At 33.8% G+C, this 17,412-nt stretch overlaps 1 protein-coding gene across 1 annotated transcript in view; it reads right to left on the reverse strand.

Annotated features, from left to right (window-relative positions):
* LOC118738771 overlaps window positions 1-17,412 on the reverse strand; it is a gene marked incomplete in the record, with an annotated part of 347,848 nt that overhangs the window by 180,407 nt on the left and 150,029 nt on the right. Inside the window, 4 exon segments of the mRNA XM_036469734.1 lie at window positions 5,275-5,445; window positions 6,086-6,094; window positions 7,580-7,728; window positions 10,519-10,690. Coding sequence (XP_036325627.1) covers window positions 5,275-5,445; window positions 6,086-6,094; window positions 7,580-7,728; window positions 10,519-10,690 — 501 coding nt within the window.

Genomic DNA, 17,412 nt, shown 5'->3' on the forward strand with positions numbered 1-17,412 from the left:
AAAATATTTTATGTTATTACTCAAAATGATATTTATTTATTTATTCTTCATATGGGACCGACAGAAAAAAAAAATCATTTTATTTGACATAGTCTAATGTACATAATAAATATCTTCCTATGCTTATACATTCAATTATTAACGCGCAAGCTGAAGTGACGTAAACGAGACACCTTAGTTATAAAAAAGGTCAACGGAAAAGGAGTGGATAAAGATATAATTGAGGAAATCGCTTCAAAGTTCCTCCAGAGACCAAAGTTAAAGCGAAGAAAACCAAGAGCAAAGGGAAAAAGATTAACTATATTTATAAAAGCGAAAATGTACATACATACATATACATTTATAAATACGGCATCTCATCTTACTCGCAATAAATTGAGTAAACAGCCATAAAATTAAAAAAGACAAAAACAACTTTTAAATCTGGTGTTGGTAGGAAAACAAAAGCTCGAGAAATTATTAGCGTTCATAAACTTTTCGAAAGCGGACCAGAAGTGAGAAGGAAACTAAACTAAATCTACTGAGGTGTACACTCGAGTAACATTTGCTTTAATTTTTTTCCCCGAGTTTAGTATTTGTTCGCAATTTCGTTCAAATAATGGCTTGACGCTTGTGGCACATTAAGTTTTATCCTAAACATGCAAACTCATACTTTTGTAAGAACCTTCCTGAGATTTTTTAATGGCCATGGGTGTGATCTAAGATTTGACGGCTAACGTGTGCTTGTATTGCGCTCCTTCTTATTTGAAGTGTGTGTACCTTCTTTTGATTTTTTTTTTATGATATCTTTTCTCACTCCCTAAAGCAAGCCAATTAATTTGGTTGCACAATCATCGTTAAAGAGAATACTTGCACCGGAAAAAACTGCCGACCGTGGGTTTTTATGCTGCTCTTGCATCTATACTGAGGAATTTAATGCAATTGCCTTTTTATGCGGAGCAATAAAAAAATTTTATTAGCTACGCTTTCAGCGATTCTACTGTAATGTTTTGCCATGTGAGTCGCAAGAACTTGTGTTGAGTATTTGATGCCTTTTAACGGTTCTTTATGCTGCGCTTTTATAGAGCGCACTTTTCAACCTTAAAAGCGGACTTAGTGTGATCTTTTCATTCCACCAACGCTTTTATTTCGCCTTTTCTATTCTTCGCACACTGAATATTTATGTACCGCTGAGCGTTGTCCGATAAGAAGCTGCTTATATCCCTAAGTTTTTTATACGTTCACAGCGTTTTTTTTTTGTGGCGCCAATTTCGCAGCAGACACGCATTCGTCTTACTCCAATGAAAGTGTGTGCGGTGGAGAGAAGAGTCGGAGTGAACAAGTGTGAAACAAAGGGAATCCTGAAAGTGTTAAGTCCGCCACCCAAGTTTCCTGAGTTTACGTTGGGTGTGTAAGGTCGTAAATTTCTGTCGTTCGTAATGTTTCAGCAGGACGTTTGACTGAGATTAGCCTTAAGTGACAGCTCAAGTGGTTGACCTGCGCCGCTACGCTCTGGAAAATGGCGAAGAAATGCAATCTGAGTACATGTGCTTAAAAAAATGTTATGTAATTTTCATTTCGACTCGGCTCTATGGTTCATTTGGCTGAAATGCATATATGGTTTATAAGTGCAATAAAATATCCTTTTTATTTTATTACTGTTTTGAATTATTAATGTTGATAAATAACGGCATCGATGTAAGTATTTATATATAAAACTTGTTTAGCCCTTGGCAGATAATTGACTATTTTGGGAATAAATTCTTCCTCCGAAAATATTGATAAATATTTGTTTTCCGAAACCTCATTTATTTCTCAATTTTAAGGATAAGGCCTTTTTATTTTCTTGATTGGCGCTGTAACCGACTACGCGATTCTGGCCGAGTCCAACAAAGCACGCCAGTCATTACTGTTCTGTGCCCGCCTGGTTTTAACACCGGGTGCTTAAATGCATGATATGTACTGCACCTTGTGCAAAAATTTCCTTCATTCATTTGTGCACATGCACTTCTCAGCTGCCTGTAGTAAATCTTTCTAAAGTTATAAGTTGATGGAAATACAAATTATGATCGGCCTAGTCTGATGCATCCTCCGCACAGTGCTTCCGGAGTTTTGTGCGGACTCTGCGTGGGTTACAATCATGCCGGGGTGGTAACAGATAAATACCATTGGGCACAGTGCCAACCCACTACTTTTTCATAAATACATACATGCTAACATACTGGTCTCTCCTCTCACTGATTTATTCATGGTAAGTTATGCAGAATCCGCAAGAAACTCAGGAAGCATTTTCCGGAGGATGTATCACACTAGGCCGAGCATCGGTTATTTATTTACTTAAAAAGGTGGACCGGCAGTTGTGGCCAGTTGTAACTATGTGTAAGCACCACCCCTGCATGGTTGGAAGCCACGTTTAATTTCTTGCTATGTGCTTTTTTAACTTCATTTCCTTGTACCTACTATGAGCAATTACCCCCTTTGAGTTCTAATCTCCTTTTCCACTAGGCATAAACTGCAGTTAAGGCTTGGTGGAAATGAACTATAAGTAGTTGTACCTTTATAGGACATGTTCGAACGAAAAAGATATCAGAAGTGGTATTAGTCGCATAGCCATTTGCTGTTGAGTCAACCCTTATTACTTGCATTTTTTGCAGGGAAGTAATCAAAAGTTTTTTCTCAGTGTAAACGTGTCTTTAATTCAGGGATAGCGGCATACTTCATAACTAAAAAGTCTTTTGAAAAATTCGACCCTTAGGTGTTGGATACATACCAGGGTAGCCAACTCATTTTTGAGAATTCCCGATTTCGACTAAGAAATTACCCGATTTGCCCGAAATTCCATAAAATTCCCCCATCCATAGATATCTCCTTGTTTACAAAAAAAAAATGTATTTTTTTCGATATATTGCTGGTCTTTCTGTTTATTTTATTTTTAAATGTGATACGTCTACGTATTTATAACCCAAACTAAACGTTTATAAAGTTGTTTAGCAAATAAATAATAAAAAGTGTACATATAATATTTACATACATACAGTGATCGAAAAAAAATTTAGTCTACAAAAATGTTGACCAGTTTTCACAGTTATTTTTTATACCCGAGCGCACTTGTGCACAAGGGTATATTAATTTTGTTCACATAACGGTTGTTTGTAACAGCCAAAACGAATCGAGATAGATATAGACAAATGTATACATAAATGATCAGGATGAAAAAGGAAATCGATTAAGCCATGTCCGTCTGTCCGTCCGTCCGTGTACACGATAACTCGAGCAAAAATTGAGATATCTCAACGAAATTTGGTACGTAGGTTTCCCTTAATCCAAGGTAAGTTGGTAATGAAAATGAAATGCGAAATCGGACGGTAACCACGCCCACTTCCTATATAACGGTAATTTCCAGAAATGCGAAAACTGCGATATTTTAGTAACTACTGAATATAATTCACTCAAAATTGATATTTACAATAATTTTTAGACGAAAAATAAGAATATTATAAATTTTTGGCAAATGGGCGTAGCCACGCCCACTTATGGTTACATGTGTATATCTTGGTATCCGCTGCACCAATTTCGTCCACAGGCACAGTTGTTGGCCTTGGTACAGCATACAAAATCGCCGAAAATTTTTAAAATCGGACGATAACCACGCCCACATCCCATATAACGGTAAATTAGAGAAATACAAAATCTTCGATAAATCAGTAAATATTGAAGCTTATTTATTCAAAATTGATGCTTGCAACAATTCTTTATCAATAAATACGTTTATGGTAAAAGTTTGGAAAATGGGCGTGGCACCGCCCACTTATGATCACATATATGTAAATCGGTAACCGTTCAACCAATTTGTACCAAACTCGGTGTGGTTATTGTGCTTGCCACATATAAGCAAAACGTTGAAAATTATTGAAATCGGACTAAAATTACGGCCGCTTTTCATATAACGGTAAATTTCAGAATTGCCTGAAACTTCCATATTTCGAAATTCATAATTTCGAATTTTTAAAGTTCTGTAGCCCAGTAGTTTCTAATAGAGCTCTAGATATCCGGGTATCGAGCTCGAAAAAACTCGAATTGCTCGAGCTCATGCCCGAAAATTTTCGAGTAATGAGCATTGAACAAGTGTGCGAGTACTCGCTGCTCATATACCCGGGCTGTTTGAAAATGTGCGAACAAAATCGAAAGCTCTAGTTTCTAATAAATAAAGTGCAAGATTCAAGCGGTTTCGTTTTAGAATTTTTTTTCCAGATGGTGTTGCGGTTTTCTTCCATATAAAAATTAATTGTGTTTATTCGTTCTATGAAAGCAAACAAAGAAAATTTGCAGGGTTGCATAATCAGTACATTTAGTTGCAGTTGCATTTATCATGCAACCTTTTTAACTCATTATGAAATTTGTGATCAGCCGCTGTGGTGTAGTGGTAAGCAGTGCGCACTTTCACTCATCAGCACCTGGGTTCAAGCCCTGGTCAAAGCAACATCACAAAAAAACAAATATAGAAAAGGGTTTTTCTTAACAGCGGTGGTCCCTCGGCAGGCAATGGCGAACCTCCGAGTGTATTTCTGCCATGAAAGACAGCTTCTCATAAAAATACATTCGCCGTTCGGAGTCGGCGTAAAACTGTAGGTCCGTCCGCTTTGTGTGACAAAATCAAGGCGCACGCCACAAGTCGGAGGAGAACCTCGGCCAAACACTAACATATGTGTAAGCGCGTATCTATTATTATTATTATGAAATTTGTGAAGGAAAAAAGAAAAAATTAGTTAACACCTAGATCTGCACAAAAAAGCAGTAAATCCCCCGATTATCCACGTAAGCTTAAATTCCCCACAAAATATGGTCATTTCCCCGATTCCCCACGCAAAGTAAAAATCCTCGCAAATCGGAGAATTCCCCACGAGTTGGCTTCCCTGATACATACATACTATTGGGTGGTTCACAAGGTGTCGTACTTGTCGTATTGTTGTATGTTGTAAAGTTTTTAACGGCTAAATAAATGTTTAGAGGACTTGAAATCACCACCAACGATTTTTTAATTGTGTGAAATTTTATGTTAGCTTACAAATTCCTTAAATATAGTTTTAGCCGTTTAAAGTTTATGACATACAACAGTACGACAGTATACAACACCTTGTGAACTCCCTATATGTATTTGCATAGTCATATTCAATTCCATTAAGCTCATGTCTGAGATACACTAACGTTCCTACATACTCATGCGGAGTATATACTTTTCATATACTGTGTTCATAAAGAGTAATTAAAGATTAGTACATATATCTAAATACTTACGCGTCATCAGTCGTTTATTCCCCCGCCACCAGCCGACCTGTGGTTGAGGTCGTGTGTTCCAAACTACACACTCTGCTTTCAGTGTCTGACGCTCCTGCATGGGGCCAATGATGGAACCATTCTCAATGCGATCGCCTTTCTCATCCAGGATCACAACCTCTGATGGTGGCACTGCTCAGTCAACAACAACAACCAAACAGTCGTATGCAAATTACGCCAATCGTCACGGTGTTGGTTGTTTGTGTGTGTGTGTGTTTGCGAGTGGGCGTGAGCGTGTGAGTGTTTTACGCGTTATTTAAGAGTTGGTATTTCAAATGATGTGTTGTGTTTTACCGAGTGTTTGTGTGGAATGGATGCGTTCGGAGCAGGATAATTATAGTTTTGAATTTATTGTTGCGTTGACGGTGGATTCAGTGTTTTGAGGGTTGGTTTTTGCAGTAGTTGTTGTTGTAGTTGATTTTTTTGTGTTGATTCATTAAAGAAAAATTTGTGAATTTGTATAGCCAAAATTAATAATTAAGTTTATCGTAAATCTTGCGGAATTTTATGTATTAATAATAAAATAAAAAATTTCAAAGAAAAGAAATAATAATTTTGAAGTTTTAGAATTTTAAAATAATATACATACGTGGAATAAGTTATGAAAATCATAAGCCACTAAATTTATGAAAATCAATTCACAACTGAAACATTAAACGAAATTGCATATGCCAAATGAAAATAAAATCGAACAAAACTAAAACTAGTTTATTCCAGTTGAGCTATACAAAAATTGTGATTTTTATAAAAATTGTTTTGTTTAGTAATTTACCAATATTTTCTACGTATTTGTTTTTGAAAAACGGTTGGTTTGCATTTAACAGTTTTTTTGGTTGTTGTGAGTTTTAGCAGTTACAAATAAAATTAAAATTGTCAAAATAAACAAATTTAGGGTTATGTTGTATGCACACATTTCATTTTGACATCCATTTATTTGATTTGATTTAAATTGGTTTGGCGGGTGTTAAAGGCGTGTATTTTTTTCATTATTTAGTATTCATATAGCATATATGTATATTTATTTTTCATACAAAAATATTTTATTTGCAGTTTGCATATACCAATCCATGGTGATGATGTTGACGAGCGTTTTTTATTTGTTTTTTGCAGTAGTAGTAGTAGTAGTAGTAGAAGAGAGCGGTGGGAATGGGGTTTATCAAAAGTACAATCAGTTAAAAATCGCATGAGATTCAATTTTGTTGAATGAATAACGAAAAAATATACACAATTTGTAAAAATTGCATCAAAAACTGAGATCATAGAGAGGCGTAGTAAAAGACGAATAGTAACTCAAATTGGTAATGAAAAAGCATTAAATTTTTTATTGAGCAATAGAACGGGAAGTATGTAAATATTAAAATTGGATGCAAAGCAAAGATGACTGACATGTTTGATTAGTACTTGCGAACAGAAAATTATTAGGTACTGTAACAAGCGCAAAATGGACATAATTGATTTAGTGGCAATGGAAAAGAAAATATACAGCATTTATGAAAAGATGAAAGAGTTTGTTAGTAACGCTGCGCTGGAAAATTCATTGATTATGAGTGTGGAGCGAAACAGTAAAATTGACTACATGCTTGCACGAAATATTAATATTTTATTTTTCAGGCAATCTTGATCTCCATAAAGCAAAATATTTAGTTGTCAATAAATTAGGATTCTTTACTTAAGAAACATTTTTGAGATATTTAGATTTTGGAATACGAAATTTCCCGAATGAATATTTCACAATATTTTATCACAAATAATTTCAATATATTCATTTACATCGACGATTTAGATCAGAGTATGGGGCGGTGGGGATTACAAAATTCCATTGAAAAATTATTTTTTAAACATTTCTTAAATTGCAAAAAATCAATTCAACATGTAAGACGCAAAGCCAAAAAATACAACAAAGAACTTTATACAAAACCAAAATATATGAACAAAAATTGTATCTATATATATTCTATATTCCAAAGCAGCCAAGGCAACATGCAGTTTGCTTTTTAAAATAATTGGCTTCCGAAGAGTCAAAAAGTAAGCATAAAATAAAGAAAAGCGAAATAATAAATTAACACCCAAACTGAATATGGATTATCCAATTCAGCAACAGAGACAAACATTAAAATGAGCCATGCAAAAAGCAAATAATTAAGTATCAAAAGAAAGAAGTAAGATTAAGTATTTACGTTAAGTATTTTATTGGTCAAAGGATAGACAATTAAAAATTAAAACAAAATTTTCTTTAGAAGAGCAAACGGGAAACTATTTAGCTTACCTAAGACATTCAACTCGACCCGATAGCCGTTGAAATTATCACACGTTTCGATTGGTATAAGAAATGTTGTATCACAAAGATATATATCCTCATCAGCTATTTTTAAGTCATTAATTACTAATCTAAATGGATTTTGTTCCACGGTGACTCTGCAAGGAAGAAAAGAAATACATATACAAACAAAATTTAAGTTAATTAAAAAAAAACAGTCTGGAAGTGCTTAATTAATTAAAATTTGGCAATATAAAATTAAAGGCGCGTGTGCATTTTGAAAACTTAAGCTTTTCCGGCTTTTTATAAACGAATAATTTAAACATAAAGTTTCTTAGGTCGCAAGGAAGATAAATGGTCAAATTTCGTCAAGCCATATACATACATTCCTAATGGCAGGAATGCAACCCTATTTTTCTGTATACTATTTCCACATACATAATGTGAGGAACAATAACGCTTGAGACCAGCTTTTCTTCGTGTCTGAGGGTACAAAAAGTGAGGATACCCTTAGGCAGCGCAGCATGTAGTACATTTTTCCCACAACTAATTGATTTGTGGTCCTATCAATTCAGCTTGGAATTTATAGTAACATCCAGGTTTCTCACTTTGTCAACCAATTAAAGCTTTACAGTACCAATATAAAGGTGAATTATATCAGAAAATAGGATCTTTGATTATTGATCATTTAGGCAGAGGAGGTTTTCAGCAGACCACTCAAGAATCGAGCACAAGTCCTCATTAAGCTTAATAGTTATATCCTGGACCATGCTGATATGTTTAAAGATATATATCTAATTAAACATCAGTGTAAGCACGTATACAAGCATTTGATCAAGAGTTGAAAACATCGTTTATAAAAATTCTGTAGTAGAGGGGAGGACCTAGAACAGACCCATGCGGTACTCCACAACATGTGCCCGCCAATTCTCAAAAAGGTGTGGTCGACTTTTACTTTCTGCATTCCGTTACTTAAATAACTGTTTCGTTGTTTTACTGCATTTTCACCAAATCCAAAATACAGTGCAATCCGGTTATAATGAACTCCACGGGACCGCGTCAAATTGTCCATTATAATCGAGTGTCAATTTCATCAGAATACAATATTTCTAAATAATAAAGAAATAATGTACATTTATACAGATCAAAAACCAACCGTCAAAAATTTAAGTTTACTTCCAGTTAGGAAGTTTAATTTGTCAGCAACAGTGACTAATTGCCAACAATAGTCCTAGGAAAATTGGTTCAAGTCAGAAAATAAACTGTCAAATTTAACTGCATTGAAGTCACGGTAATGGAAGGTCGTATTTGCATCAACATTATGACACAATTTAGAGTTAAATGTATGAAAAATTAAATCATGATTGGAGACAAAGGACTACTGATCAAATAGTAGAAACGGAACGTGGAAAGGGGAAAAATAAAAATATCTAACAAACTCAGACACTCGCGCATTACAAGTAAACCTAGTGGGATTTTTGTATAAACAATAAGCATAACATTAGATGCAATGTTGAGTCAAGGGTTAATATGTTTATACTAAAATCACCACAAACAATCAAACTATCGTAGTCAATTAACTGAGCTGAAAGTTCTTCAAAGAAAGGTAGATAAGAAGAGTTTTTAATAGGATTGTACACACATGACAAAAGTTCTTTAGAATAACTATCGGACAGAACAACAGATAGAAACTCAATTTAAGACATAGAGGAACGACTTACTACCTTAACAACTAAGTAATCTCTACAGTAGATAGCTACACCACCCCCTGGTTTACCTAAACGATCAATTTGGAACATCTCGTAATTAGGGGTGGAATAGAAGCGGTTCAGAATATCGTTAACCAAGTTTGTAATACACAGATGATATCAACAGAAGATTATTCAAAGGTACTTCTAGCAAAATCTTATTTTTCAACGTTCAGACTTCGAGTATTGCAGTGTGCACTTTTTGATGTCATCTGCATGTTTACACCGCACCTTTAAGGGCTAGTTTCTCAATGTCTGATTAACAGTAACTGCAGGTTAAACATGGTTATCGACGTGATCGACTCAATAACATATAATAGGGAGTCGATAACGTCGATAATGATGTTTAACGTGTAGTTAGTGTTAACCGGACATTGAGAAACTGGCATAACAAGACAGTATAATCAGCCGACATTTCAATGGTCAACGAAAACAAATGTACAAACAAGCAACAAACGAATACAAATAGGAGTGCGTATGTTAATATTCAGCTTATCAGCATACGTGAGGTGTAGAGTTGGGAAATATCGAGTACATTTGAGAATCGAGTTCTTTCGCATCGATACTTTGAAGAATTTGGTATTTTTAAGAGTACTGAGTACTTTCTGTTAATATACACATGTTGGTATCATTTCAATGCTTTGTGAAGAAATCTCAAAAGCTGCCAGCATTATCAAATTATTATATTAAGTGCAAATTACGCCAAATGAATAGCTAACTTTACTGGGTACAAGTATTGCACTTGAAAACTATTGAACCTTCAAATTGAGTACAATAATTTCAAAATACCGGTAAATGTAAATAAAACTAAATACTTTTAAGTATCGGCACTTAATATTAAGTACTTTAAATCGATCCTGAGTACATGTGTCAAAGTGATGAGTGGAATAGATTATTTTTGAGTACTGAGTTCTTTCGATTTATTTTGTGAGTTCTGGGAACTTTCGAGTTCTTTTAAGTTCTGAGTACTTTCGAGTTCTTTTGTGAGTACTGCGTACTTTGGAGTATCGATTCTTTTAAAAATCGACTGCTGTCGATCTTTTTGAGAATCGAGTTTTGAGTACGTTTGGTATCGATACTGCCCAACACTAGTGAGGTGGTTTTAAAATTGCCTAGACAAAAAGTGGCAGAGCAGTAGCAATATTAATACAGAAACAGAGACATTTTAATTTGTTAGAATTTAAAGTACTGATTCTTTACCTATTCGCAAACTCATCTGAGACGCTTGTCACATTGCTATCGCCCAGCAGCATCGCTGCAATACGATCGTCTCCCTTGAACCAGTTTATCGAATGCAGATCGCCACATTTAGCTTTGTTTACCGGACAAGGTATCACCACCGATTTGCCTTCGTGTTCGCTAATTGTTTCATCTGCAAAAGAGTAAAAAGAAGTTATGTAGCTTTAGAACAACTCTAAATTGTATACCGTAGTACTTATAATAGGCGATGCTTAAGCTGATAATTACCATTATATATGCATGCATTTATTAGATACTAAATATAATAAAGTAAGTTGTTGTTATTTTTAAATTAAACTTTTTGCATTGTGACATTTCTCTTTTAACCACCAATACTTTTTTAAGTCTTATTAGTTTATAATATGTGCATAAATAAAAGGATATGTCATTTCCACAAAAAAAAAATAAAATAAAATAACGAATGAGTTTATTAAACATATCTTAAAATGTTAAAAAATAATCGCTCCCTAGCGGATGAACCGATTTGTATCTGCGTATTTATCCTTTTTTTGTACAACTTTTACAAATTTGCTCAGAGGGTTGATAAAGTTATGCAGAAATTTAAATTTAAATATAAATATGCCCTATCTATTCGGTTATTTTGAGCCTTCAGAATGTGAATCAGGAAGAAAAATAAGGACACAGTAGGCACACACCCATGCAATAAAACAGATTTGTTAAAGAGAAAATATGTGGCAAATCAAACACATCCTTTTCATACTCTACTGACTACGGTCACATAGGAAATAAACTTTTTTATACACAAAAAGGAAGTTTTACATTTTTGCCTGCTTTTCCCTTTTCTTTTGACTTGTGTTTATCATTCGCTGCGTCCGTCTACCGCATGACACAGATAAGCTGCGTATAATTTACTTTGATTTCATACGTAAAATGTATACAATTCCAATTGCCAGATAAAGATGGCAAAATGAACTAAAAGTGAAAATAAATGCAACAAATAAAAGAAACAAGTGGCTGGCAAAGTGAAGCTAAAGTTAAATTTTCTCCATAACGAGACTATCAGTAGCAGTAGTATTTTTTTAGATTTACTTATTGTGCCACTGTGTCATGTGGTGGTGAATGAAAGGGTTGTGTGAAATGTCGTTAGTCATAAAATTCAAAAGCCTTAGTTACGATGATACACATACTTGCAATTGTACGTGAGGGAAACCCCTGCAGGGTAAAAATAAACTTCCTTTTCACCTCGCAATTAACGATATGTGTTTTTTCGATACGACGTAGTATGGCCTTTGCTTACGTTTTCGGATGTACAGGTTGAAGTGTGCAAAAAGTCGATATATTTTGACCACTCTTGGCTATTTTTCTTTTGTTTATTTGATGCTAATATTATTCCTATAAAAGTATAGCACATTACATAACCAGCACCACGTAAATCTACATTTCAAACTTCGTACAAAAATTGTGAAAATTCAACAAACTTTAACAATTACACCCAAAAATGTAAAACTTTTTATTCAGAGTTTTTACAAAATTTTAGGTAGGTATGCAGTTTTATAGCCCATTAAATTTTAGTGGGTTAAAGTGCAAATTTCAAGACGCATTGATTTTTAATAATTTGTTTTTGCTGAAGGTGCTAGGCATATGTAGGTGCATAGCCTTTTATAATAAAAACGTGTAACTTCCAGCGTTTTAATTCATATATTTGTGTAAATTAACAACTGATGAACTTAAGTAAGTTTAAATTTTTTTTATAATATATGAGGAAAAAAGCATGAGGAAAGTTTTAGTTCGTTTTACATACAAATTTTTGAATTTAGTATTAAATTTCCCTACAAGGAATGCAGCTTCGCACATGTGTATGTATGTACATAGGAGCATATGCAAATTTGAATAGTTTTCTGTGGCGTACTTATCTTTAAATTTCTTCAAATTTTTATTTGTGTGCTATCGTTTTTGCGCAAAGTTTGGCACCAGAATAATAATCCGTAAAGCAAATGCCACAAAAAAGTCAATAGCGAGATTAGAAAGAGGAATTGTGGGTACAAAAATGTGTTTTTTTTTTTATTTTAACCAAATATTTTTATACTCGTATCTGTTCAAAAATTTATTTATGTGTATAAAAGCTTAAACAGACGGCAGCGTTGATCCGGACTAACTAGGAATTAATCCGGATCAACTGCAGTTAATTCCCGAGTTGATCCGGATCAACACTGCCGTCTGTTTATGCTTTTAGGGCGGGTAAAATTTTTTTGACTATGCGCGTATAGCATAGGAGGATTCTACGTGCAATTCTAAGAAAATTTGCCAAAGAAACCATGGGTTTAAAATCAATTTGGAGTTTGCCAAATTGCGAAAATAGGTTCCCAGGGAAATTTGAAAATTTTCACTTTTGCGCTCTGTGGTGGAAGTTTTTAGAAAAAGCTAATTGCAGAAATGGATTCCTCATACCAAAAACCCCTTGTAGCATTTTTTATTCAAAATTTAAGCACTTCTTTACGACACTACAGCAAAATGCTAAGAAACTTATTTTAGCAATTTGGCAAACCCCAAACTGCCTTCAGACCTATCGTTTCTTCGGAAAATTTGCTTAGAATCACATGTAGAATCGTTCCGTGCTATACGCTCATAGTCGAGAAAATCTCGCTTACAAATTGACCCGCACTAATGTATATGCTTTAAGATCTGCTTAAAGAGGCGCAGTGCGGTACAATCGTTTCATTTGTGTCGTAATTGATTGAATTTCAGAGAACTGGGAAAACTCTAATTTTGTTCTTTTGTTTTAGATCTATTGTATTTAGTAAAAGAGATTTTTACTGGTTTCTCAATATGTTAATATGTAGATATATTAATTCCGTATATCGAATTGCATTTTACTGGTATTAAGACCTTCACCATTACTATGAGTTCAGCTTGAAGGAAGAAGAGCAGAAAATATTCCAAGATACTCAGAATATAAACGGCCAGTAAGTAATATTACCAAAATGATTAGAACCAGCTAAGTATACAAGGATAGATACTAGAAGCAAATTCAGAATTTTAAATCTCTCCCCCCTAAGGATTGTTCTATACCGAAAAAATATACCCCTGTAAAAAAAACAATTAGAGGTAGCTCAAAGTTTTCCACGCATTTTATGTGGGAGCAAACAACTTTTCCCTAAAAATGGTGTAGAATTCTTGATAATACATATATTTTGTTCAAAAAAATCTGTTTCTCTTCAGAAGACTTCAAATAATAATTCCCAATTATCTCTTTAACCATTTTTTAATACAAACTATTTTTTAGAGTCCTCCAAAATCCCCCAAAAATGCAATGAGGCGACCTATAAAAATCGTAAGTATTAAAATATGGTAAAATAAACAATTACAATTGAGTACTATTATTGTAAGAAACAGAGATTTTCAAGATTCCTATATAATTTGCACGTAAATTTGTTTTTTTTTCATATAAAATACATTTATTTTTTGATCTGGAAATAAAAAGAAGCAGGGATATATATATTTTCGAAATAGAAAAATCCTGGTGGAATAAGAGCTTTACTTTTTTCACATTCATCTTGGAACCACCCTAATAAACACGTTCCTTCTCCCACCATTGTCACTTTTTCCTTGCTTCCAGGAAGCGTCGAAAGCCACCGTCGTCGGCCAGTATCTGGCCATGACCATATCTCCTACTGTGTTAAGTGCTTAATATTCAGATGCAATGGTTGCTGTCTTTTTTGTTTTAAAAGTGTACCTACCTAGAAAATGCAGTGCCTTCATTGCTGTTCTTATAAGTGCATTATTTATTTGTCAGATTTTAAGCGACTGATCTCCTCATAAGCGCTACCACTTATAACATACTCCATATATACTCGTACATATGTATGTATGTAAATATCCGGTTCATTCAAACTGGAGAAAAAATTTACCGCACATAAAGTACTCATTAAGGAAACTATTTTATGTAATATTCGCATCCTACCCCCATACTAAATAAGAACATACATACTTATGCATATATGTATGTGTGTATGTTTGGATGTGTAACCCAAATTTATGGTTAGCAAAATGATAACGAAAATAAAACATATTTTCTACAATTCCTTCTTTCATTCAATGACGAGCGCGAGCAATATTTTCCAAAGATCTTACTATTTTTGTTGATAGCAAATAGCAAACAAAAAATAAAATTTTTTTACCAAAATGTCTGCTATTCAATAGAAATCAATCACTCCGAACATTCACTGCTGTAAAGAGGAGAGATTCTATATATATTTCAAATGCGTTTTAACATTAGTTTTATTTTTCTACAGTCGGTTCATAACCACAAAAATGAAAATAAACGCCACTCACACAAACCTAGTGCATATGTACTCTGCAGAAAATCTCACTAGCTCAGAATTAGAGTAGAACTTGACCTTTTGCCGACAGTACTGTTTAGGTCTAGTTCAATACCGTTCAGTTTTACACGGCACACAATTGTCGCCCAGTGCATTACTTTGCAGCTAGTTTTTGACCGGTTCCGTTTTGGACAGTTTTATTTTATAAGAAAATGTTTTTAAAACAATTAAAATTCATTAAATCTGAAACTCACAGCTGCCTCCACCGTGATTTCAACTCGTGGCCAACGATGCTTGTCTCGCTGAGCTACTTTCATATTGTAAAAGATTTTGTACACTTACATCGCAATTTTCCACTGTCCCGCTCTGCAGCCGTTTTACACTAGTTCAGAGATGGTTTTGAAATATGCAGTTCGGAACTAGCGCTTTGTCAGACTGTCTAAATTTTACTGCAGGGTACTTAAATGCGTACATACATATGTATGTATGTACAAATAGATATCTATAATAACCCACTCATATCCACCAAATACCTAGCAAAACCAGCAGATAAACTTAATAGAGATAAAAATCAAAAAATAAAATAATAGCAATCATGTCTAAGTTGAATGGTCGGTTGTAGAAATTGAAAAATATTGTGTGCAAGGACGCAAAACGCAATACATTTGTTAAATAAGCAAGGACATACAAACTTCCAAATTGGGTTTAAAGATGGCAACAACAACCAGATGAAGTTATGTAGCCACAAGATAATCTAATATCGTCTCAGATGTAACCAACAGTTAAGAGTCAACGGCGAGGCAGCCACTACAAAGGCAGATGGGCGGACAACATGCTGGCAGATGGACAGTTGAAATCCGCACGTATGTACATACATATAGGTACTATATGCGTGTGTCTACTTACATGTATGCATATATGTGCGTATGCTCTTGGCAAATATGGACTTGAGAATACAAAGATTGCAGTAACATCTGCGACAGCCGCTAAGAGTTTGTCTTGTTCATGAGATGGACGGTCACTCAAGCTGAATGGGTTTGGTTAAGTGAATGGACAGTTTTATGGCGAACAACTCTCTTATGCGGTAAGCATATGTACATACGTACAAGTAAATAGGGAACTACAAGGATTTCAAAATAACATGGTCTATACCACGAATACACACATGTACATTAGACTGTATCACTCCCCATACAAAAAAAATCGGTACTATTTTTCCATTGGAATTATAAAATATATTATATTTTAAGACGTCCACCAAAATATTTCGGAAAAATATTAAGATTTAAGTGAGCTGGACCGATTTGAAAATACCTCCAAAAATGGAGTTTTTTATGAATAAAAATAGTTTTTTAAAAATTTTTTTTGAAAAAATTCCCTCAAATGGCAAAACGGTTTTAGATTAAAATATTTGCATAAAAATATTTAAAAAAAAAAAACGAAAAAAAATTTTGAACGGAATCGTAATGATGAGATTTTTGATGCTATTTTTTAACTTTTTTCAAAGATTGGTATAGGAAAAACTTGAATAACTGAACCTTAACTCTTCCGATTTAGACTTAAGAGGTGTCATTGGAAAGGTATTTTCTCACCCTTTTTATTTCTTTGCTAATAAACTCATTCAAAGGATGGAAGAGAAAGGTAGGATGAACGAACGTCATTCAAATTTGACTTAAGATGTGTTGCTATTGGAAATACAAGATGGGACACGAATGACGTTTTTTTGGCCAGAAATAAAAATAGTGTGAAAATACCTTTCTACTGAAATGCCATAAGTCTAAATCAGAAAATTTTAGGCCCAGTTATTCAAGTTTTTCGTAAACCAATCTTTGAAAAAAGTAAAAAACAGCATCAAAAATCTCATTCTTACGATTCCGTTGAAAATATTTTCAAATATTTTTATGCAGATTTCTTAAGCTTAATCTAATTTGTCATCTGAGGGGACTTTTTTCAAAAAGTTCTTTAAGAAACTATTTTTTTTCACAAAAAACTTCTTTTTCGGTCCAGCTCGCTTAAATCTTAATATTTTTCCGAAATATTTTGGTGGACGTCTTAAAATATAATAGATTTTGTAATGCCGGCGGAAAAACTGCAACTTTTTTTGATGATGCAGTCTAATGTACCTACATATACTTACATATAAGCTTAAACCACTCTTATTTATTTTAAATGGTTTTCATAAGATTTATTACCATATTTTATTAAATAAATAAATGGTGAATTCATGGCTTTTGTTAAGAAATTATTAATGAAATGAACATGCCGTTGTTTAAAAAGTATACATATGTAAATGTTTCTCTTTATATTTTACTTGTACGAATATGCTTCTTTTGCATGGAATTGTTTACTATTAAATAAAATTTGAATTGGCATGCAGGGCAGTATTTGCCGGCACAAATTATACTGTAGGGACGCTGAAATGACACAAAAAACTCCGAGACAAGTAAACTTAATTTTCGGTCGTAGATTACAAATTTGTATACCATTTTTCTAGATCAGATCATTTTCCCAAGATATTTTAATCTAAAGCCTGCATTGCGAATGAAAAAAAAGGATCAGTCCAGCTCCTTCGCCT

The sequence above is a fragment of the Rhagoletis pomonella genome, unplaced genomic scaffold, assembly GCF_013731165.1.
Source record: "Rhagoletis pomonella isolate Grant_MI unplaced genomic scaffold, Rhpom_1.0 Rhpom_scaffold_00005, whole genome shotgun sequence".
Taxonomy (NCBI): Eukaryota; Metazoa; Arthropoda; class Insecta; order Diptera; family Tephritidae; genus Rhagoletis; species Rhagoletis pomonella.